Source organism: Triplophysa rosa, linkage group LG6 (genome assembly GCF_024868665.1).
Source record: "Triplophysa rosa linkage group LG6, Trosa_1v2, whole genome shotgun sequence".
Lineage (NCBI taxonomy): Eukaryota > Metazoa > Chordata > Actinopteri > Cypriniformes > Nemacheilidae > Triplophysa > Triplophysa rosa.
Window position 1 is genome coordinate 5,734,492 of NC_079895.1, and position 24,591 is coordinate 5,759,082.

At 38.6% G+C, this 24,591-nt stretch overlaps 1 protein-coding gene across 3 annotated transcripts in view; it reads left to right on the forward strand.

Annotated features, from left to right (window-relative positions):
• The window catches only part of abca12 (ATP-binding cassette, sub-family A (ABC1), member 12), a 66,688-nt gene extending 43,768 nt beyond the window's left edge, over window positions 1–22,920 (forward strand). For all 3 annotated transcript variants that reach the window (XM_057335931.1, XM_057335930.1, XM_057335933.1), the window contains 26 exons: window positions 24–207; window positions 444–662; window positions 790–986; window positions 1,408–1,565; window positions 1,745–1,981; window positions 2,758–2,905; window positions 3,091–3,337; window positions 5,613–5,702; window positions 7,048–7,147; window positions 7,541–7,668; window positions 8,503–8,590; window positions 8,742–8,847; window positions 9,806–9,860; window positions 12,108–12,285; window positions 14,045–14,160; window positions 15,049–15,208; window positions 15,537–15,790; window positions 16,896–17,100; window positions 17,478–17,587; window positions 17,699–17,849; window positions 21,133–21,267; window positions 21,579–21,682; window positions 21,910–22,002; window positions 22,169–22,274; window positions 22,428–22,565; window positions 22,783–22,920. In XM_057335931.1, coding sequence (XP_057191914.1) covers window positions 24–207; window positions 444–662; window positions 790–986; window positions 1,408–1,565; window positions 1,745–1,981; window positions 2,758–2,905; window positions 3,091–3,337; window positions 5,613–5,702; window positions 7,048–7,147; window positions 7,541–7,668; window positions 8,503–8,590; window positions 8,742–8,847; window positions 9,806–9,860; window positions 12,108–12,285; window positions 14,045–14,160; window positions 15,049–15,208; window positions 15,537–15,790; window positions 16,896–17,100; window positions 17,478–17,587; window positions 17,699–17,849; window positions 21,133–21,267; window positions 21,579–21,682; window positions 21,910–22,002; window positions 22,169–22,274; window positions 22,428–22,565; window positions 22,783–22,887 — 3,812 coding nt within the window. In that variant the 3' untranslated portion in view covers window positions 22,888–22,920. The remainder of the gene's footprint in view (window positions 1–23; window positions 208–443; window positions 663–789; window positions 987–1,407; window positions 1,566–1,744; window positions 1,982–2,757; window positions 2,906–3,090; window positions 3,338–5,612; window positions 5,703–7,047; window positions 7,148–7,540; window positions 7,669–8,502; window positions 8,591–8,741; window positions 8,848–9,805; window positions 9,861–12,107; window positions 12,286–14,044; window positions 14,161–15,048; window positions 15,209–15,536; window positions 15,791–16,895; window positions 17,101–17,477; window positions 17,588–17,698; window positions 17,850–21,132; window positions 21,268–21,578; window positions 21,683–21,909; window positions 22,003–22,168; window positions 22,275–22,427; window positions 22,566–22,782) is intronic.
• The last annotated feature ends 1,671 nt before the right edge of the window (window positions 22,921–24,591 follow it).

A 24,591-nucleotide genomic window follows, 5' to 3' on the forward strand; every position in this document is an offset into this window, starting at 1 on the left:
GTTCTCATTTTCTTTCTTGTTAGGTACAAATACTTTCTTGGCTAATGGGGAAGAAGATGTCTCACGGTTGCCTGTGGGAGTCTCGCTCCACAGCCTGACAAAGACCTACGGCCACCGGCATGCGGTAGACAACCTGAATCTTTCTTTCTACGAGGGACATGTCACCTCTCTGCTGGGTCACAATGGTGCTGGGAAAACCACCACTATGTAAGAGCACATAGTCCTTTAACATCCTATTGCATTGATTTACTATAGTAAAATGCAGTGTTTTGACTACTACACTTACACTACACTACAATATGCTTTATAACGTTATGCTATGCTATACTATACAGTACAGTACTATACTAGGCTGTCATACTTTACTGCACTACATTACATTACATTACACTATACTATATCGTAAAACACTATACTGTAGCATATACACTACTATATTTCAGGTCACTTTTGACCGGCTTGTTTGCACCCACCTCTGGCACCATTGAGGTCTATGGAATGGACATGCAGACTTATATGGAGGATGTGCGGAAGGAGATGGGCGTGTGCATGCAGTATGACGTCCTTTTCGATCACCTCACCACCAAGGAACACCTACTGTTATACGCTCAGATCAAAGCCCCCCAGTGGAACATGCAGGAAGTGAACGAACAAGTGCGCAGGTAACCCCCGCAATGGACAATCACCATTGTGCTCTCGGGCATTTATGGGTATTTAACTTTACATCACCAGAGATAAAGCATCAGCCAAATGTCAAACGAGTAATGAGGTCTGTTTTTTCTATGGAAGGATTCTAAAGGAAACAGGCATGTACGCCCACCGGCATAAACGCGTCGGCACCCTGTCAGGCGGTATGAAGAGGAAGCTATCCATCTCCATCGCCTTCATAGGAGGCTCTCGGCTGGTGGTGCTGGATGAACCGACCACCGGGGTGGATCCCTGCTCTCGACGCAGCATCTGGGACATCGTCCTTCAGCACAAGCAAGGTGAAACTGCCCTCCTTTTCTTTGAGATTATAACTTTCCCGCTCGTACCTGTAACCCCCCTCACACACCCAAAAGACTTTGTTTGTTCTTATCGGGTATCTGACACTTGGTTTAGAATTTAATTAGACTTGAATGGATTTTCTCAAGGTGCGCGCGTCAAATCCAGACGGGGAAAAATCCCACCGCAGATGTAGTACCGACTGATTGTTATCTGTCATGTTCCCAGTGTTCTCGCCTCTGATGTTTAATTATCTTCCTGTGAGACAGTTAGCGAATTTATCTCGAGCGAGGATTTAAAACCGCAAGAGCGGGTCGTGTCTCTGATGTTATCTTTGAACATCGCCTCTTTGTTCAGAGTCTGTCTTTATCAGTAGATCTTTGATTTGACGTGCCTGTGTTCTCGTTTTGTTTTACTGCCCAGAACGCACCATCATTCTTTCCACCCATCACCTGGATGAGGCCGAGGTTCTCAGCGATCGCATCGCCTTCCTGGAGCGCGGAGGCCTGAAATGCTGCGGTTCTCCATTTTACCTGAAAGACAAGCTGGCTAAAGGTTACAACCTCATCCTTACGAAGAAGGTAGACCTCATGTTCTCTGTTTTGACCTGGTCATAAAATCATTTTTTCAACTCATATTTGTCAGGTGGAACAGGGAACTGTGCTGATTGAAAGGCATTTCTTGTTAATCGCTTTGCATAATCGTGTCTGCCAAATGAATAAATGTAAACAATTATCGTTGTGCTTTTGGTTTACTGTAGGTTCAGTGTCCTGATTCAAAGGAAAAGTTTAACAGCGAGGAACTAAAACAATTCATTCAGTCCCACCTGCCTGACGCTCGGCCGAAAGAGGGAGACGTCGGTGAAGTGGTGTACTCTCTCCCGCCGTACAGCCCCCAGAACGCAGTCGCGTACCAATCACTACTCAACAGTCTGGATCAAAACCTGGACAGTCTTCAGCTCGGCTGCTATGGCATTTCAGACACCACCCTCGAAGAGGTAATCATCAGATGAAGAAATCAACAACAGGGCACAACACCGACCGCCCACTTTTTCAGTAACATTGGATCCTGAAGATTTTTTCAGTTATTTTCTCCATAGGGATTTAAAAAAGGCCTTGTTCCAACCAGCTCCAAGATGAATTGCAATTTAAAGCAATTCGATATAAAGTGATAGTTAACCCAAAAATGAAAACTCTGTCATCATTTTCTCACTCTCTTGTCATTTTAAACCTTTATGACTTTCTTTCTTCCGCAGAACACAAAAGAAGATATTTTGAAGAAAGTTGGTAACCGAACAGCACTGGACCCCATTCACTTCTACTGTATGGACACAAAACCAATGCAAGTGAATGGGGTCCAGTTAACAAATTTTTCAAAATATCTTCTTTTGTGTTCTGCGGAAAGAAGATAGTCATACAGGTTTGAAATGACAAGAGGGTGAGTAAATCATGTCAGACATTTGTTTGAACTATCCCTTTAAAGCAAAAATGTTTGAAAAAACATTCCAGTTTTATTTCACAATATGCATATACAAATGCATTGCTTGGAACATATGGATGCCACTTTGTTAAATCATTTGCGATTCTTAATGGGAATAGCAGGTTATATTTTTTGTTGTCATGCCAGCGAACCAGTTCTGCTGATAAACACGTTTAAATCTATTATCTTTTAGTGGTTTGTTATTGTTAAAAATCGTACATATCGTTTATAGAAAAAACAAATTTAATGTAGTTTATACCCCAAAACATTCCATTGACATTTTCTTTTTCACAGGTGTTCCTGCAGTTGACTCGAGACGATATGGAGCCTGAAGTAAACAGCCTCCCTTCTGTGTCAGAGTCTGTGCTGGTGAATGACTTATTTGCTTCGAGAGACAGTATTCCGGACGACATCAACAGCATGTATCTCGGAGAGAAAGCCAGTAAGTGGCCTTTTAAAATGATCCCTTCCTTTCTGCAGAATATTAGTTTCACGGCCTGTACTTTCTCAATTACCCATCTCAAAGCTTTGAACTTTAAAAGCTCATTTTCACAATTTTGCTGGAATGAGACAGTTTCAGTGATTGCCTGGATCTCACATAGCACGCTTTCTTGTCCCCTCTAATAGGCCTCAACGGCAGCTCGAGCGCGAGTGGGTTGGCCCTGACCGCACAGCGTGTGATGGCCATGCTGCTGAAACGTGTGCATCACTCCAAGAGGGATTGGAAGGGTCTGATCTCACAGGTGGTGCTGCCTGTGCTCTTTGTCATCGCCGCCATGGGTCTAGGCTCTATCAAGAGTGATCTCCAGCACTTTCCGAAAATGGAGCTGACGCCTGCTCTCTACCACGTTGATGAACAATATGCTTTCTTCAGGTTTGAATTCATGAAATTTTGCTATTGCTAAACTACAGGCAATTTACTTGTTTTGGAAAGTCACGAGCTTAAAGGGACAGTACATCCAAGAATAGAAATCCTGTCATCATTTTCTCACCCTCAAGTTGTTCCAATTCTGTATACATTTCTTTGTTATGATGAACACAGCGAAAGATATTTGGAAGAATCCTTGTAACCAAACAGTTCTTGGCCACCATTGACTACCATAGTAGGAAAAATTACAATAGTAGTCAAAAGTGCCACAGAACTGTTTGCTTTCCTACATTCTTCAAAATATCTTCATTTGTGTTCAACAGAACAAAGAAATTTATACAGATTTGAAACTGGGGTGAGTAAATGATGGCAACATGTTTATTTGTAGGTGAACTGTTCCTTTAATAAACCGTTTTTAAGAAGTTGGTTGTTTTGGTAAGGCTGGGTGATGCAGTCAAAAAATAAATTCATAAAATAAAATAAAAATTTCAGCCTATAGATGGAAGAAGAAAATATACAGTGGCCCCAAACAGTATCTGGTCCCTTTGAATGCTTAAGTCACACTTAAAATGTGTGAAGTTTATTGCATTAAACCAGGGCTTGACATTAAGCATTGTCATGTGGTTGTCCTTCGGACAAGTACATTTAAAAAGATAAAAAATGATATTTCATTTGAATTATAATATAATATAATATAATCAATATAATTGTTTCGGATTTAGATTGGTCAAGTTTTGCCTGAATTTGGTTATAGGCCTACTCTCCGTGACTGCTATAAAACAAAGGCAAGCAGTAATTATTATTAGTGTTAAGGCTGTAAGTTAACTTTTTTGCACATAGCACTGGTGCTAGAGAGGTTTAAAGTTTGGTAGCACAGGCAGAAATGTACAAATGTAGTTCAACATGAATAGGCAGATAACTGACAAAAGACATTAATGTTACAAACAGATGGAAAAATTAGGGCCATATCATTTTTAGATTACCTAAATTTGTTTTAATATTTCTAAGTTCTGTGTTTTTCCTTTTTTACTATACAATAGTGCTATATTTGTCCACATAAATTACTGTAGTATACTATAGTATTTACCATAGTAAACTGCAGTAAAATTCTTAGTATATTGTTTTTGAACTTTACTATAGTAGGCCTATACAGTGTTTATCAATTTACTACAAGGGCACTTCAATTTTCAATAGCGAATACTATAGTACACTACAGTATTTTTTGTCTCAATTTAACGGGACTTTTATTTTGACGGGTCTTTGGGAAGACGCTTGTTTGCGGATAGCTTCACTCAAACAGTAAAACGCTCGTAAAATAAACTCTCAGAACAACTCTGGAGATGAAGTTCATGTGTTCATATCCTCATACAGTGCAGCACAGATAAATACTCGACCATCACTCGTGTTGTATGTTAAACTGTGCACATAATTCACTCAGACACCCAGAACAGCCAGATGACATTTAAATAACAGGATTAAGCGTCCGCGTGGACTCAGTGCGGTGCGCCATTGATTATTGTCACACACAAACAAGCACAACCACGACAAACACGCAGCTCTTGTCTAATGCACATGTTCTTATTATTCTACATATACTGTATGTCGCACTGTTTTTTTTTCAAGTTACTAAAATTCTCTTTCACTTGCCCATACAAAACATTCACTTTTCCCGGACAAGCGTTAATGTCGAGCCCTGGTTAAATAGCAAAATGACAATTCTTTGAATTACGTTTAACCAACTTTTTTTCTGATATACGAAGCCAGTTTACTTCAAGTTCAAAGAGTGAACTTCAAGAGAGTTCAAGAGAGTTTTCAGCACATTTGCCACAATGGGCACGTTCTACATTTAACAGCCAGAAACTGCTTTCTTATGTACTTTTATAATTTAAAACCTAGGAAAGTTCTGTGAAAGTTTTTGAAAATTGTGCTTGTGCTTTCTCGACAAATAATTGCCATTTGGTTTGATATATTGTTGGAGGACGCAAAAACATTAATACATATTTAATTTACTTTTTGAGGCCGCACCATTTATTTGCCCTGAAATGGCTTTAAAATAGTTTTAAAACTTCAACCAAATTTAAAATAATTAGACAAACTTGTTCACAAACATTTTTTTTTGTTTTTCCACATGTAAAACAAAACATACGTTTATCATTAAATATCCTGAAACATAATTCGGCCAATCAAATTTGAGAACTGGAGCTATTGTATATAATCACCAACAAAAGAAATATCAGATATATTGTAAATATTCAATCTATATTGTACATTCTCTCCACAGCAATCAGAATTCCAGCAGCAGCAGACTTGTAGACACCATGATGTCCTATCCAGGCATTGACCACTTCTGCATGAAAGACCCCAGTAACCCGTAAGTAATGATCTATATGTCTCGGACGAGTCGGGCTCTGTGAGATCAGTAATCAGACCACAGGCTGCTGTAAGCCACAAGTGATTACACATCACAGCATCAGCTCACCTGGCCACTGCAAATGGCTTTCATTTTTGCCGGATATGATTTCGGCCTCTCTGATCTTCTCAGGTCTGTTTCTAAGCTTCTGGTCACCATCTTTCTTGTAGCTGAGTCCAGGCACAGGGATATTCTCTATGATTATATCTCGGGCTCTTATTGCCTTCTAGGTGTTTTTTACACTAACGTCCAATTTCGGTTAGCTATCAATGTTCTATATCACGCTTTGTGTCATCTCTGTTCATCTAAAATATTATTTACTTGAAGTACCCCCTGAGATTTTAAGTAAATATTTCAATAATTTAATAGCACATGTACAGTACATTGTTTCTATCAGTTGTAATTTACATAACTATTGATATTGTTAAACCTGTAACATTTATTTTGCAATTTATTGTTTTCCAAAGTAATGGAAACAACTTGTATATAAACCGGTACTGATAAACATAAACAAATACCATGTCACAGCCCCCCTGCAATTCCCTCACGAACCACCAGGGATTTGCGAACCAAAGTTTGGGAAACCATGAACTAAGATGAAAAAATACTTTAGAAGTATTGTTCATTGTTAGTGCATGTTAGCTATTGCATTAACAAATACAACCTTATTGTAAAATGTTAGCAGAATTTTAGTTTTCCGTAGGTTAACTCAACTGGAAAATAATAATAATGGGTGGATTAATCATTTTAAATTGGTTGCAAATTACCGTTCAGCTAAACTCACCTTTTATGAAGCTAATTATTCATAAAAATCCATTGAAATGGGGTGTTTTAAGGTTAAATACTTTAGAATGCTTTAATACTTGCAATTGAGAACATCTTCCATAAATATCTCACTTTTTTCTCATTTTCATGATTTTTCATTCCTATGCAATAACTTTGGCAGTCTGCTTTTACGTATTTACTTGTTCAATAGAAGCTAGATTACCAAGATATTGTGAATAGCCTAATAAAGAAATGAATGCTTTAGGAATGTTAGTACAGTGAGTCTGGTAGGCGTTTCTGCTTATGTCACAGAGGGTTCTGCCCCATTAAAAACAGGTTATGCTTGGTAACAGAGAGAATACTGGTTGGCACGCATCCTCCACCCCCTTCCCAGTACATCTCACATCTCAAGAGCTTCTCACTGATAACTTCCCAATTATCACAGCGCCTGTCTAAAGTGCCTCTCTGTATCTCTGCATGCACATGTTAGCAAGGCAGAATATTGTATTCTTCTTGTAAAAGAAGATGAATTTTTCCGCAGGGTTTGCTTGGAGAGGCATAACAAAGGAGCAGAGACTTGGCTCTCCAGAGGCAACAACTCGGCTACGTTTTCCACCTGCAAGTGTAGCAAGCAAATGCAGGTGGGTCAAGCATCATAACAAAAAGCACACTTGCATGTTATATACATTCAGAACAGATGATTCCTGAATTTGAGCTGAATTTTAATTCAGGTAGTAAACAGGAATTGTAATTTAGATTGAAATTAAAGAAAGCAGCAAAGCAAACTCTGTCACTGATTAATAATGCAAAGCAAAGACATCTTTTTGTAGACTTGCCCGTGATAGCAACATTTACTCAGCCAATGAAATTAAGACATCGTTTGACCAACCAGGCAATAAAAATGTTCGGAAATAAAATTCCGAAAATATTCTGTAAATTAAATCAAAAGGCAGCGATTGTTAAATTTAGTATTGTGCTCATCGTTGTAGCAAAGTTTCTGTTCATTACATCACTCACTTTTCTTTCCGTTTCAGTCATGTCCTGCCTCAGGTTACGATCCTCCTCACATAAGAAATCCATCATCCCAGATCGTCTACAACCTGACGGGCATCAACATAGAGAACTATCTGCTGTCCACTGCAAATGACTTCATTAGAAACAGGTGAATTGTATTGCACACGTTATCACGGCATTAATCGAATTTCAAAAGGTAATTCTTATATGTCACGGGTTCAAGTCTTGGCCGGGTGGAATAATAAGGAATTTATGAAGCGCTGGTAGGCTGGTTAATAATTAAAGAGGAAGCGCTTCAGTTTATCCCGTCTTTACTGTGGCATTTTCGACCAGCTGACATTTTCCATGCTGGTCAAATAGCACGCAGGGTGTGCCAGTGGCGTGGAAATACTTTATTACACCTAAAATAGTAAGGCTAGCATTTATTATTCATACATTGGTCTTGGAAAAAAAATAAATAAAATACAGAGCCCTGCCTCGGGCCGTTGGCAAAAAATGAAAAAGACATCACAGCTCAGGCAAGAAATTGGGTGAGAATTCATCAAAGACATAAAACTGGTAATTAAAAGTATATCATGGAGAATATGCTTTAGTGTCCCAGAGCACTTATACGTTTATTGTTACATAAATTGAGCGGTAATGTGAATATAAGGATGTGGTATAGAATATCAAGGTAATGGGGACTTTTAAGTGCTAAAGAGAACAAGATCGACCCAACTTGTGTTACAGGTGAACCAGCAGACAGCGGCCTTCAAACATATCGGGCATTAGTAAAAAGTAAATTTAATAAAAAAATAATACATGTTTAAAAGTTACAAATTTTCATGCATTTAAAATATTAAATGACAAATAGTAGATACATTTGCAATCAAAATACTTCTTAAATATTTTTCTGTAAATAAAAAAAAAACATCTCCATATTTCTCACTGTGGTCTTATATTTTTGGATCCCACTAACACAAGATGTATTGTTTTGTTTCAGATACGGAGGCTGGGAATTTGGAAAGCCCCTCCCTATTGATCTCAAGATGGACATGTTAGACGTACCACAGAACAGAACTCTTTCTAAGGTAATTTTGTTTTGGGATTTTATATTTTCACCTGTGACAATGTGCCTCATTTTCCCAGCGTCACAGTTTATGCAAACACATACAGACATAATGACAACATGGAAATAAAAGGGGCTTGCAGGGAGTTTTATCGATGTTTGTGTTAATACAGGTTTGGTATAACCCAGAAGGCCACCACAGCATGCCAGCTTACCTCAACAGCCTCAATAACTATCTGCTCAGATCCAGTCTGCCACCTGAGAAACGACAAAAATACGGTCAGTTAAGTCTCTCTCTTTTACCGCCTGTAGCTCTCTGACCTGTGAAAGAGCTTCCTCTTAGTCTGTGAAATTGCATAGATCTAATAATAGCATGTATTGCCGTTAGGGGGCGTATACATAACACAGTTTTCAACTAAAACGGAAAGCTTTGTTTGCTTTACGGTTTTTCATTTACGCAATAGCTGCGTTTTTGGAAACGGGTTTCAAAGTGCAGCTTAAAAAAAACTATTTTTTGTTTTTTGGATTTTACACAGTGATGTCATGCACATGTGTAGTACATTGAGTTCAGTCTATAGGCATGTAAAAGTACTTGTCACTCTGTAAAGAAACGCTGCATGCTTGTCTTTTCGCCTTATATAAACCTGGCAAACATCCAATAATACGTTCTTCCTCTCAAGAACTCAACCCACATTAAAACATGATATTGTTTCCTTGTAAAGTAATACAAATAAACAGTGCACCTGACCTCCTGTAAATTGTGCGATTTGCACGAGTGCTTTCCAATTTTGTGTGCGATATGCATCTGTGGGCAGTCCTGCTGAAACTATTGTGGACTAAACACAAGTACAACAAAAATAGCAATACCACTGCCCTTAGATAGGGGGCAGTGTTTCTATTCCATCGTTCACCACAGAGGTCCGAATGCTAATTAGAGGTTCTGAGAACTGAAATGAAGCGATGGATCTGGACCGAGGCCCCGGTCTTATTTCAACACTGCCAGGCTAGTCCAGTTCCCGAGATTCACTGTCTGCCTCCAAGCAAGATTAACACAATCCCAGCAGTCAATAACGGAAAGGGAGGGCGCAGTCATTCACATGTAGCTCAATCCTGGAAAAACAGAACATAAATTCAGCAGAGCTTCACGGGAAGAGATTCACGTTTCATAAAAAAAGATTGATTGGTCATGCGAATACACCGAAGTGTGCTCAAATCCTTTTCTGTCTTCCTTATACAGCTATCTCGGTATCCAGCCACCCCTATCCTGGCCAAGTTCAAGGAGAAGATATCATGTAAGTACACACGCTCACACACGCCCTTGTGTCTGCCAGCCAGAGCTGACGAAGTACTCTGTGGGACCAGATACAGACTGAGCATATTAGTTGGGCCGGTACCAAATCATGGGCACACTGGTGGAGAAAAGAAAGCAATCAGCCAAATGATGAGCTTTAGATAAGATATGCAAACACTGCTCTGACATTTTCATTCCAGAGGAGCACTTGAACTAATGTAATTTGACTGTTGTATTTACTCCTCTTTGATTTTTTTCCCCAGCTCGACTTATTGATGACTAACCCAATATAATGTGTGTTTACTCTCAAGGTGGTTCAGAGGTTGATTGATTCAACATTACCACCAAAAAACGGTTGTAAAAGAGGGGGTGACAAGATGAGGATGAATAGAAGTTGGGTGGCTAATCCAAAAAGATGATATGAATAGTATGGGTACTCGGCAGCCATATTGGAAATGTCTGTTTAGGGATGGAAATGTGTCCAAGAAGTGAATTTTAAGGGAGGCGGATTTCCAGTTCAAATATAGAGAATTTCCATTTTTAATCCACTTAAAGGGACAGTTTACCCCAAAATAAAAATTCTCTCATCATTTACTCACCCTCGAGTTGTTCCAAATCTGAACACATTTCTTTGTTCTGATGAACACAGAGAAAGACCCAAACAGTTCTTTGTCATTTTTCCAACTATGGTAGTCAATGGTGGCCATGTTAGTCGAAAGCGCCCCAGAACTGTTTGCTTTCCTACATTCCTTAAAATATCTTCTTTTGTGTTCAACAGTACAAATAAATGTACAGTATAAAGCAAATTTTCCTACTATGGTAGTCAATGGTGACCAAGAACTGATTGGTAACTGTTTCCTTATATGGCATCACTGTGAGGAACCTTTTGTCGCACTTTTTTATAGATAGAAATAGGCGTGCAAGAGTTTGCTAAAGTTACTTTCTTATGTCTTGATTTTATTGATATTTATTCAGGCAGAATCAGTCCTCTTTGCCAAAGCTCTTCTTATCTAAACGCGAGCGATTCTCGATTCCACACTTAGGCTGAAGTGTCTCTGGTGTGGGTCTTTCTTCAAGATCAGTGTTCTTTTTGTCCTTCATTTTTACCGTTCTATTAGCGGCGCGGTTTACATATTGAATGATTGGAGGAGAGGCAATGTTTAAAGCTGAAGCTCAGCGGGTGACCACCAGAAGATGATGTGCCCTGCTGAGAAGATCTTTGACTCTGCCTCACACGATTCTTAAAGATAGAGAGATCTAAATTCTCCTGACTTTCATCTTTCTCTTCCTACTGTGCCTTGCGTCCTGGGCTGATATGTTTGGTATTGACTGAAGAACAGTGTTAAGATCATGTGAGAATAGCATACTAGCACTACGCTTACTTTTTTGTTGTAGTATATAGTATGTCTTCAGTGCACAGTATGCAGTAGGCATGGCACAAAGTTTTAAAGCGGCCCTAACACACGTGGTTTCTGCCAATCTCATATTAATCTTGAGTACCTATAGAGTAGTATTGCATACTTCGTATCTTCGAAGAGTATTTAGTTTGATCACATTTACAATTTAGTTTGATCACATTTACAAAAGATAGATACAGCTGTACGGTTATTTCCGAAAGCATACGGCACCTGTGGGGGGGGGGAGGAGGGGTAGGCTGAACTAAAGCACGTGCGCACCCATTGCCAACAAAACACAGACATCAGTTTCACTCACCACATGCGGTTCATGTCCGGCATCTTTTAGCACTGGGACGGCTCCATGTATCAGTTTCAAATGATCTCCAAATCCAGCGTTATATCCACCGTTTATATAACATTCATCACCCAAATGCAGTGAACAAACAAACACCTGAACTTCACGGACGTATGCTCTCTCTCTCCTGCACACAAGTGAAAGTGACGTCTGTGCATGCTCCTTCTCGTGCTCTCCTTGCTGCCGCGTGCTTTTCCAGGAGAATTGTCCAATAAGGGACTAAGACATTTTTTTACGAAACAGTTTTATATGTTCGAAAAAAACTTTCCCAAACCTGTACGATCGCTGGGGGAGTGTATCGAGCACAGAAATACTACGTAATACGCCCAACTCGTTTTTTGACAAGTCGACCATGTTAAGCATGAGAAGACAGCACGTTTACCATTGTAAATAAGTCAGAATGCATGACACACCGTTGCACCACCCCTTTAAGCTTTTTTGCTCACAATGCTTTAAGGCTTGTTAAAGTTGAATCCTGATGATTGTTTTTGTGCAGGGTGGGAAGTCTGGTCAGCATTCTGGTCTCACTCTGCGTCATCACCGGCTACTCCATCATGACCGCCAGCTTTGTCATCTATGAGGTTCAGGAACATCACACCGGTTCCAAGAGACTTCAGCAGATCTCTGGCATCAGCGAGCATTTTTACTGGATCATCAACTACTTTTATGATATGGTAATTTATTATTCATTCATATATTCATCAATAGATTTATGCTTATAAAACAAGTTCACCCAAAAAGTATAAAAGTGCCTCTTACTTAACCTGTCATCACAGAGGTATTTTTCCCACTATGCTTATAACAATTCGTAATGTCACTTATAAAGGACATATACAGTACATGTACAGTACTGTTTTGGATTGGGGTGTAAAGATATATTGTGGCATGGTATTTCATGATACAAAAAAATGTAAGATATATATTTGTTTACAATGTGACACCTGTTTTTCATTCTATTGGTTGGCAACATATATGTTTTAATATTTTAATGCTTTTAGACGAACCCTCTTTTAGGGTTTAGCTTTCTTAGTTCACTTTTTTATTTTATGTTAAAATATTGTTATATTTTTCAGCGACACGCCTATTCAAATTTTCATTAATTTACATATAAAGATCTGATTAAACCTGAAATAGTGTCATTTCTTTAACAAGTACAACAAAAAATAGTGAAATTGTGATTTTTAAAAATAATTCTGTCATTTGAATTTCAGATTTTTTTACCTGTTTTTTTCTCAGTTGTGATACTATTGTAGTCGTGAACCCAATATTGTGTATAGAATCGTGAGCTGTATAGTATACTAAGTATACTTTATATTACACTTCAAGTTTTAGAGATTAGCCAAAACAAGGTATCTTGTATGTTTTCATGTCAGGGTGTCTAAGTTTGTTTATTATACAGCTGTGGGAAAAAAAAGTAAGAGACCATTTCAAAATCTTTTTCAGTTTTTCTGAATTTACTGTTTATAGGTACTGTATGTGTTTAGGGAAAATGATCATTTTTGTTTCATTCTGTGAACTACTAACAGTGTTGGGTAAGTTACTCTGAAAAAGTAATTAATTACTAGTTACTAATTACATATTCAATAGTGTAATTAGATTACTGTACAAATTACTCTCTCCACAAAGTATTTAATTACTTATTACCATTACTTTCTATATCCTATATCAACCTTGATTAGAACTGAATCAAGGATAGACATGAAACGGCTTATTTAGTTCATTTAAATAAATAACTACATCAGTTATTCTTATTAACTGACTAAAGTATACAAATGTGAGAAGGAGATATTAAAGCATACATTTTAAAATTAGACTTATAATTTGATGTCATTTCCACTATTAAATATATTACACAGGATTTAGCTCAATTACATCAGAAGTAACAGTAATTAAATTACAGAGAAAAACCCTTACTTAACTTTTTCAAGGGGAAAGTAATTAAATTACAGTAACTAATTACTTAGTAACTAGTTACACCCAACACTGACTACTAACAATATTTCTACCAAATTTCAAATACAAAAATTGTTTCTGTTTGCATTATTTACAGAAAATGAAAATTCGAGAAGCAGGTCAAAATAACAGAAAAGATGCTCTGTATTTTTTCAGACCTCAAATGCTGCAAAGACAGCAATACAACAGTAATATTTATACATGATTTTTTATCACAGTTTTCATGTGTCTTGTCATGCTGTCAGTCTTTCACATTGCTGTTGGATGACTTTGTCACTCCTGAGGTTTGATGTTGTTGAAATTCAACAGACACTGGACAGGAATGGCCCACAATACATCTAGAAATGCTGATTAAATGAAAATTTGGAATGGTCTCTTAATAGTTTTCTGCGGCTGTACATATTATAACAACTATACATTATTATTTATATCAATTATATTATGTTTTTGTATTAACAAGGCTTTTTCCTTCAATTCCAGGCTCTTTACATGGTTCCCGTGGTCCTCTCTGTGGTTACGGTAGCGGCATTTCAGCTCTCGGCCTTCACAGACAGGCAGAACCTAGCCGCAGTCACTCTTCTGCTGGTGCTATTCGGGTCAGCATACATTACAGTTCCTTTTACACCAGAGGTTTTCCTGTCCGTAGACAGACATCTCATTAGGACCTCTCAATAGCGACAGGTCCTCAAGGCACTAGGGTTTTATCAATGCATTATTCAGCAGCGAAGTCGGTCCCGCTATAGAGAACGCTACTGTTAATTTGCCGCGTTTCAGGTAAACGAAAACCTCTTCACCACAGAGGGAGAGCTGCTCTGAGCTTTCCTGCAAGGCCTGGGCTCTGAAGAAATGATTTCACACGCTCCGTCACCCAGTTAATTGCATTGTGGAGAGCAGGGAGCGCAGTCGCAGTCAGACTTGAAGCTTCAGAGATCCGGGGCTTCTTGGGAGGCCATTCTTCTTAGCGTGAAGTCAGCAGTGCGGTTCCGCCCGGGGTTCATCTGCCTGCGAGCTCGCCGGCTCTCGGCCCATAAATAACCACACATCACAGCGATCAGCTCGCTTTCTCCTCACCCTCGCTTAATTGCTTTTGTTTAGCATCCTTCGGAGCGCCGCAGACTTTCCATCGCTAACAATAGACGCAGACCGGCCGACAAACACACACTCTCTCGAAGACATGCAAACGCACTCTACCCCTCGGTTTAAACACATCCTATTCCTTGACCCGTTCACCCCAATCACCAAGAGTAATGAATAAAGAAGTAGATCTATTCTGCAGGGCTGGAGTAGAGACAAAGCTTCACAAAGAGGAAATAGATGAACTCATTTATCTTCCAGGCTCTTAGCTCAACTGTGGAATATATTTTTTGTCTCCTTTGACTCCCTCTGCGTGTTGTAGTCAAAGAGGAAGTTGTGGTGTTGTTGTTTCGTGGTCTCTTTAGACTCGCTTTTGAAGCTTGTAGCTTACCACATCGATTTTTTTTCAGCTTTGCTACCTTCCCTTGGATGTATCTTCTGTCTGCTGTATTCAAGGATACAGAGATGGCCTTCATCGGTTATGTGTGCATCAATCTGTTCATCAGCGTCAACACCATCATCTCCACTTCCATTATCTACTTCCTCAGTCAACTCAACCCCAACAAACAGGTCCGAGGACACTTTTTTCTCTGTTCTCCCTAAATAAAAATATTTAATGATAAAGGAAAACCATAAAATATCAGGGAAGTGATTTCACTTTTTTCTATCACTGAAATATTTCTATCATTGAACACTGTTAGTGCCTCAAAAGTGTTTACATTGTGTCTTAACGTAATTGTGTTAAAATATGACGTGGCCATGTTGTTAACAGGTTTGCAATATACCAATGTCTAGAGATTTTTCATATTTATTAAGCTACTCGAATGAACAGCCACATGTATTAGATAGAGGATCTGAGTAACGTTTTTTAAAAACTTCTGTTTTTTTTACATTACAGAATGTTCAGGATATGTACCGAACCATGAGCAACGTGTTTCTAGTCTTCCCTCAGTTTAGCTTTGGAAACGGGCTGATGGAGCTGGCACGGGTTGACATGCAGGTTCAGATCTTGAATGCTTACGGGGTGGACGCCTACAAAAACCCTTTCAGCATGGATGTGCTTGGCTGGATGTTCATCGCCTTGTTCCTGCAGGGTGTCATCTGCTTCACGCTCCGCCTTTTACTTAACAGGTCACTCATTCGCAAAGTCAGGTAAGTGCCTGAGGCTTCGGCATTTTAAGTGTATGAAATCTAGCGACATCTAGCGGTGAGTTTGAGAATTGCAACCAATGGCTCACTCCACCCCTCCCTTTCGAAGCACTACGGTGGCTGACACAGAACTAAGATGTCGTCACGTTTACGCTTTTTTGCTGAGGAAGATAACGTATTTACGAAACGCGCTCTGTAAAGCAGTTTGTCTGTTTAGGGCTACTGTAGGAACAACATGGGAAATTCTATGCAAGAGGACCCGCGGTGTATATAGGTCCTGTATATACACCTCTGAAGACATAGTTATGTATTTTATATTGCATTTCTGTCAATAGGTCCACATTGGACCTTTAAGTCCAATATACTTTGTTTGAGGTACGAAAATCTTTTGTTGAAAAAGCGGGACAATGATAATTGCTTAAAGGGATACTTCACCCAAAATTGAAAATTCTGTCATCATTTACTCACTTTCGAGTTGTTCCAAATCTGTATAAATGACTTTGTTCTGATGAACACAGAGAAAGATATTTGGAAGAATGCTTATAACCAAACAGATCTCCCCCCATATTGACTCCCATAGTAGGAAAAATTACTTTATCATTTTTTTTGTTCTGTTGAACACAAAAGAAGACATTTTGAAGAATGTAGGACAGCAAACAGTTCTGGGGCACTTTTGACTACCATTGTATTTGTTCCTACTATGGGAGTCAATTGGGGGCAAAATCTGTCTGGTTATAAGCATTCATAGCATGTGTTCATCAGAACAGAGAAATGTATACAGATTTGGAACAACTCGAAGGTGAAGTAAAGTGTGTAATTTTAGTTTATCTTTATCTTTATTAAAAGTTTATCTACTTTCTCATATGCCATCTTACTTGCTGAGACAGTGAGGTTGTATTTTCAATAAAAAAAGTGTAAGATTTATTTTCAGTTGCTATAGCGAAAATGTTATCATGAATTACTTGAAGATATTGTAACAGCCCTATTTTGTGGTTTTGGTGATGCCAGTGGTGCTCACACGGTCACACCTTCAAAGTCATTGTGCTTGGACAACAACCATTACTGGAGAAATTGTTTGAAACATTTTTTTCTCACATGTCCTTCACAGACGGCTAATCTGTCGTAAGAAGATCGTTGCTCGGAGCTATAGTCCCAATGCTGATGAAGATGTGATAGCTGAACGCCTGCGAGTGGACAGTGGGGCTGCGAGTGCAGATATTCTGCAGGTTAACCAGCTGAGTAAGATCTACCAGCATCTGAAGAGGAGTGTTCACGCTGTCAATGGCCTGTCCGTGGGCATCCCAGCTGGAGAGGTCCGTGTTGTTTGTGTATCAACATTTGTCACTGACATTATTTACACAAAAACAGAACACGTCAACATGAAACTGCCTTCGCAACCATTTTCTGTAAAGCAGCATATTTCTAAGTGAGGCGTTCCATCGATGAGGAAAAAATGAACTGATTGCATTGTGAAAAGTGTGAAAAACATGTTTTTGCCAGTCGAATATGTATCTTAAACTTGTGCCGAGGAGAAATGCATTTAGACATTCACAGACATTCAAGACGCTTGAAATATCTCATGCATTATTATTCCCCTCTGAAAGGGTTTTCATAGATGATTTATGATTTAGCTGTTAGGAATAATTGATGAGAGCAAAGCATTCGAATGAATGATCATTGTCTTCCTCAGTGTTTTGGATTGCTGGGAGTCAATGGTGCAGGGAAGACCACCACCTTCAAGATGCTGACAGGAGACATTACCCCCACCGACGGCTCGGCTAAGATCTGTGACATTGACGGGTAAGGCTTTTACTGTACTTCACCATGTTTGAAACACTAAAACCCTTTTACAAGATGTTTGTGTTGGGTTGTCACAGCGTGCTCATAAATCTCAATGACCTGTGTCCGCAGGAGAATGGTCGACATCATAGACTGCAGGAGAGAGGGCATAAACATCGGTTACTGCCCCCAGGTGGACGCTCTAGATGACCTTCTGACCGGAGAGGAACATCTCTATTTTTACGCCCGCATCAGGGGCATTTCCAAGAGAGAAATTGACCGGGTAGGTTACAACTATCAAAGTCCTTGTTTGTCCGGACAAAGGCCACTTTCTGATCAAAGTGACTTACAAAAAGTGCAAGTTTGTGCAACTGAGCATGTGCAGGTGATGGAGGACAAGAGATGAGTTGTGAAACACACCAGCTGTTTGTTAAATCACGACAGAACTCATTTTTTACATTTTTCAAACATCAAGAAATGTTGCATCTGTTCACCAAGCCCGGCAACATCTTTCCACGCTCATAAACAACAGGTTTATTGTCCCTGATGAGGAAATTAGCAAGATTTTTTGGCGAACTGAATCGATTGTTCTGTTTGTGAATAGCGGTGATCTACCAACTTGACCACCACCAAACCATCATCGATGAAGTAATTCATGCTGGTCTATGCTTAAATAGATCACAGGGCAGAGATAGTTTGGTATAGTCAGAGTATTGCATTTGACAGGAAGCGATTGGCTCTGCTCCACATTGATTCATGAGGAAGCTAATTAATCTTGCATTCTCTCAGGACTATTAAGAAGCAGCAGTTCTGGAAAACTTGCCTTTGGCTGCAGATATGAAATCTTTATCAGTTTTACTAAAGACTGTAAAAAGGTCTATGGAAATGTGTCATATTAGCAAGCTTTTATAAATGGTAATAATGTGCATTCTTAACAATAGTCTTGAATCGATTTTTATCAGTTGTTAAGAACAGCAATATCGGTCGTGTTATATAGACGTTTTAACAACATAAACAAACATTATGTAGGCCAAACTTTACTTATGGTAGACCTACGCAAAGAATCAATAACTGTTAAGTAGATTTAATTTCATTTAATACAATTAATATATAAATATATAATATGAATATAAATAAATATAAAAAACGTTGTTTTATTACAACCAAACACAGACCAGAAGTTAATGAAGTTCCGATGAAACCGTCTATAAAACAAATTAGGGCTGCACAATATTGAAAAAAAAACTGTGATAGCTTGCTAAATAATTCTATATGCAATAATGCTTCAAGTTTGTACAAATAATTTGAACTATAAAGAAATAAAACTATACATTTAGGTAACCAACATGCATGTTTCACATCAAAGCATGCGGATGCACACACCGTTTGCGTTCCAGTCTGCTTTGTGCATCAACCTAAAACTTGGACTATACATCACTTTTTGTAGTACAAAAAGGATAATCTTTCAGTTATTGCACACCTTTGCAATAAGAATATTTGCGATATTTCTGTAATTTCGATATATTGTACAGCCCTGAAACAGATGGTTCAGACTCAGATCTGGCCGGGGTGTCAGATTTTGATAAAATGGCAAGTTGAGGCTAATACACCTCACTTACAATTCATTAGTCAGAATTCTGATTCTGATTATTATTAAGAAATCTTTGAAAAAAGTCTCAAAATCTAATTCTGTGATCATGAGCATCAGAGTTTAATTTCAACCATTAATTTGACTATGATTTCAATTATTGACATGGTCTCACTCTCACTCAGTCAATATTAAAGATATTAAGATTATATTTTATAGAATGTTCTTTATATTATGTAGGATGATTTTATGTAGAAAACCATAAATCACAAAAAACTATTTTAGCTGGGTTTTCATAGATTGGGTTACATTTATAACAAATTGGTGTCTTATCAACATATCTGTTGCTTTGTAAAATTACCGTAGTAAAACTGTGGCAACTGTGCATTTTTCCGGTGGCTTTGATTGCAGTGCATCCAATCAGATTTAAGTCTGAACCGCCTGTTTCGTACAACACAATTGGCCATGCTGTACTTATCAGCTAAATTGCTAAAAATAAACGGGACAGAAGTATTTGGAAGATAAATCTCACGGGCTTATCTCCGTTTACTCTTTATTACATCCTGCACAATATTTTGATCTAGAGAGCTTAAGCTTGAGCCGAAAATATCACCTCCGTTGGGATCACGGGCTGTGACACGCATTTATGACATTATGAGCACATGCTCGAACACACACATTCCTCACTGTCACGGTCGTACCCTACTCTATTGTGCCTGTGGGCTGTCTCCGATGATGCTTTGGACGTTGGTTAGTCTGCACAGATAACTCATATAATCATTCATGAAGTGACATTAATAGGAAAACAAGTTGTTTGAAACCTGTGTCTTTAGGTTACATTTCTATTTAGGTTACATTATACAAACTATTCCTTCATGTGTTTAAGGTCTATATGAAGTGCAACCTTGCTGAAGTAAAACAAAGTAAAACTTCTGTCATTTAATGATGATGTTACCCTGCAATAAAAAGGTCACCGAAGGAAACGACTCAACAGTCTATGAACACTATCAGTCATCTTTTGGCTAGCAAATGTCTTTGTGTAAGAGCTGCAGAGACTTTGAAATTGCTTCTGGGGGTTGGCCCATTAACTTGGATTAGCAGAGGATTGAGAGGAAACGGTTGGTAAATTCTGATGTCTTGCGGGAAGCGTACAACGCCGGCCCAGAAGGATGATCTGTAGGTGTACATCACCCTTACCATTTACGCTTTCTTGCAGGTTTATGTGAAGCTATTTAAATGCAGAGAATGTCTACTTGGAATCTTTGATGTATGAATCTAGTTAGTGAAATGAATGCAGAAAGCATGACACAGTGTGTGTTAGGGGTCAAATGTCAACAGGCATTTAATCAAAACATTATTCGAAGTGACTCATTACGTTGTCAAGACCGCACAGTTAATGTGTTAGAACAACTTGTTAAGCCTTTTTGGGCCAATTACTGCTTCTGTAATATCAAAAAGACAGTGCATGGAAATTCTGACAGAACCGTAGATGCTTCTGTAAATGTGTGAAGATGTAGCCGTTTTTAAAGTAGCAGTGTTGCTTGCTAAGACACGGTACTTTGGAGGATATTCTGTATTATACACTTTTAAAAAACCCTGTGCCTCCAAAGCGCTTTTCAGAAGAGATCTTGGCTTTTTCAGCCACTTAAAAATGCTTTGGTGAACACACAGACTTAGCAACCACATCAGAAATGAGAAAAACGGTTGCCAAATCCATGCTTTTTCCACAAAATTGAGTTACTTTTAAACTGTTTCAGAATTAAAGGTGGAAAGATTTTGTTTATCCTCTGTCAATCAGTAATGTAAAATGACATTATCTGTGAAAAAAGAGTGCTCATTTAAGCTGATTTTGTTATGTAGATCTGGCAACCCCACACCATTATGGTGGCCCTTCTACAAAAAAATCACACTACCATTTAAATTTTCTCTTACTTCTCCACACGATCAATTTTCATTTTTTTACTGTTTACATCTTCAGGTCGTGAACTATCTATTGCAAAAGATGGAGCTGAATTACCACAGACACAACACGAGCGAGAGCTACAGTTGCGGAACACGCCGGAAACTATCCACAGCCCTTTCCCTTATCGGAAATCCTCAGATCCTTCTACTGGTAAGCAAAACAATGCACATCCTCCTGCCAGCCGATGCTAGTTTATCATTTAGCAAACCTTACATCAGTGCTATCAGTGGCTAATAACCGCTTGGCATATGCTGTGTCGAGCGTTCACTCGCAGGGCTTTAAGTAAGTTAAATGTTAAACGCCTCTGAAATGTGTAGGTGTGCTGTGTTCAGCAAAACTCTCACAGCACATCAGTTATTCAGCATTGCATTCACCTGGAGAGTATGTGGGTTTGCATCTGCTTCTGTAAGCTTGAAGAAATATTCCACTTATGTTGTACTGCTCTTTATTTAACCTCTTAGGATGAACCCAGCTCTGGAATGGACCCACGCTCCAAACGCCACCTTTGGAGAATCATCCAGGAGCAGGTGATGGGCAAATGTGCTGTGGTGCTGACATCACACAGGTAGGACTGTTTGTGGTTTTTAAACATTTTTAATTTCTTCAAATGCCACTAAATGAACTTCCAAAACGTCCATCCTGGTATCAGCATCCAGGACCAGTTTTATATGCAGATATTGTGCATTTGTTATGGTGTGATTTTTCAGAATTGTATATTTCTGCCTATATTGGCTTTTGACAAATTAGACGAGTCTTGGGAGAGTTTCACCCATTTGTTTTTGTGTCTTATAGTATGGAGGAGTGTGAAGCCCTGTGCACCCGTCTGGCTATAATGGTAAAAGGAGAGTTCAGATGTCTCGGCTCCCTGCAGCACATCAAGAACAGGTCAGTGGTTCTGCTTCTGACGCCCAAGTCATCGCTTTTCTTCTGCCAAAACTTTCTCTCACGTCTCTTGTTTTTCGCACTTATTGATGCTCTAGAGCCTGATATCTCCTGCAGACACTTCATAATTTAGTCCCCGGCGAAGCAATAGTCTGTGTTTATCTGACAGGTTTGGCAAAGGATTCACCGTTAAAATGTACTTAGCCGGAGCCTCCTGTGACGTGGATATGATCAGTAACTTCATGCAGCAAAATTTCCCCAGCGTGTACCTAAAGGTGAGAAAGCAATATAGAGCTCAATAAGATTTAATATCACATTCAGTTCTTTCTGTTTTTAAGGAAAATATGCATGGGGTTTTCAGGGATGCATTATGCATTTGGATAGATTGATTATCTTTGCTTGAGACTATGCTGTTTTCGTTCATAAAGGACCATCATTCCAACATGGTGGAGTATCACGTGCCCGTTGCTCCTGGTGGTGTGGCGTCCATCTTTAACCAGCTGGAGTCCAACAAGGCTGTTCTGCAAATCCAACACTTCTCGGTCAGCCAGACCACGTTGGATGAGGTGAGACATATCATTACAGCTGCAGGATTGACTGAGAAACAAAATATTCTGTCAATTCTGTCATTATTTAAGAGTTGCATGCAAAAAATAACAGCATATGGTTTAGATTAGAACAACATGAGGTTTATTAACTTATGACAGAATTTTAATGTTAGAAGGAAGGGAGGGAATAAAGAGAGAAGTGACTTACAGTAATCATCTTGCTTTGCCTCCTCAGGTTTTCATTAACTTTGCTGAAGGGAAGATGGACGCAGACACGCAAGAAATGACTGAAGGATCAGACGTTGACAGTCTAGACTCATACAATGCTCTAGACACATGAACTACTTGATTTGCACACAATAGCATTAAATGAACCTTTAAAAATGAATTTATATATATATATATATATATATATATGATAATAATATAGGAAGAACCTATTTATCCAACAAAAGAAAATCTGTTTGTATTCCTATTAATTTTGTATTGAACAATGAAGTCTCTCAATATCTTATGAATAATTGTTTTTTGTTTCACTACCATATGCCAAACTATATGCAAGACATTAGTTTGCATAGATGAATATTCAGTTTATTTGTCCACCTTAAGACAAGTCCAGTGCTGCTTATCAAAGTAAATCTCTTTAACTTAGTAACTAAATTATGAAGAATCTTACTAGCTCTACCTATTTTTAACTTGAACGATTTAAATGAAAGACCAAAATGTGTTACTTACTGCAGAAAACGTGTGCAGAGTGTTGATTTGATTCTACTGACTACAGGCTCCATTAATGCTGAACTTCTTTGGGGTTCATATAAATCACTGCGACCTTTTTGACTTCAAGATATAAATGATTCTTCAATATCTGCACATCTTCACTCTCATTAATATTTTCTCTGAAGGCACATCTTCAGAGTGCAAGAATGTACTGAATATTTCATCTGTCTCCTTTAAGGCACGGTTCCTCTTTTGAAAATGTACCGAGCGTATTTATACATTAAAGCTATTTTTCAAATGCAGTTGTTGAGCACCTGTCTTCTTCAATTTAGTGCAAATGGGTCTTTATGTTTTATGTCATAACATCCCACCACTAGAAGCCAACACGTTAGAATTTCTGTGGTGGCTTTTATTGTTTATTCAGTTTCTTTTTCAGACAAGGCTTAGCCGGGACTATGCCTTAGTTAAATTAAGATATTTAATTTGCTTACATGTATATACGAATGTCTTTAAAAACATTACTGCTGTGCATCTTGAGACAAAACAATGACAATGATACATTTTAAGATACATCAAGTTATTTTCAAGCTCAAACATTCATTTTAGTCTGGGACTAGCCTTAAACCTTGTCTGTGAAACTGAGCCTTAATTTTGTTCATTTTAAAGAGTAAACATGAACCAAAACAAATTATAAACACCTTTACCTCGAAGTATTCAAATGCATACTTAATGTTTTATACATAATAATTATATTTATGTCAACATTGTTGTTCTTGTCGTAGAAAAAAAATAAAAGACAAAATTCAGACCCTTAATGATGAAGTCCAGTTGACCAGGCAGCAGAGCTTGAGTTCAAGGCGGGCCGGGGACTGGATCTTTGCCAAAGATGATAGATATTAAAAAGATAGATATTAAAAAGATGCCGGAGTCAATTCCTATGAATGCGAAAAAGTGCAACGTTTAACGTTAGGCGACTGAAGTCCCGCCTTTTACTGAAGAGAACCAATCATCAATCGTTAAAAACATTTCACAGCGCTCTACTCTAGACTTGTGAAAGGAATTCAAAGTCGTGTGAAAGAACTTGCCACTGCCAGCAACCATAAGAAGTGTTTTAGCGCAATTTGAGCATAATGTAGTTGATGTCAGGTGTAAAAGTTGGTCCAAAACATGTTGTTTTATTGTAAACTTAGGAATGGATTTTAAATATGTCTGCTATCCCCAATTCCAGCAGATAGGACTTGGTCTTCTATGAGTGAAAGAGCTGCCCGGAAGCGTTGCAAATATAACCGCCAAGTGGTATGACTTTACTCACGAGACCCATGCGCGT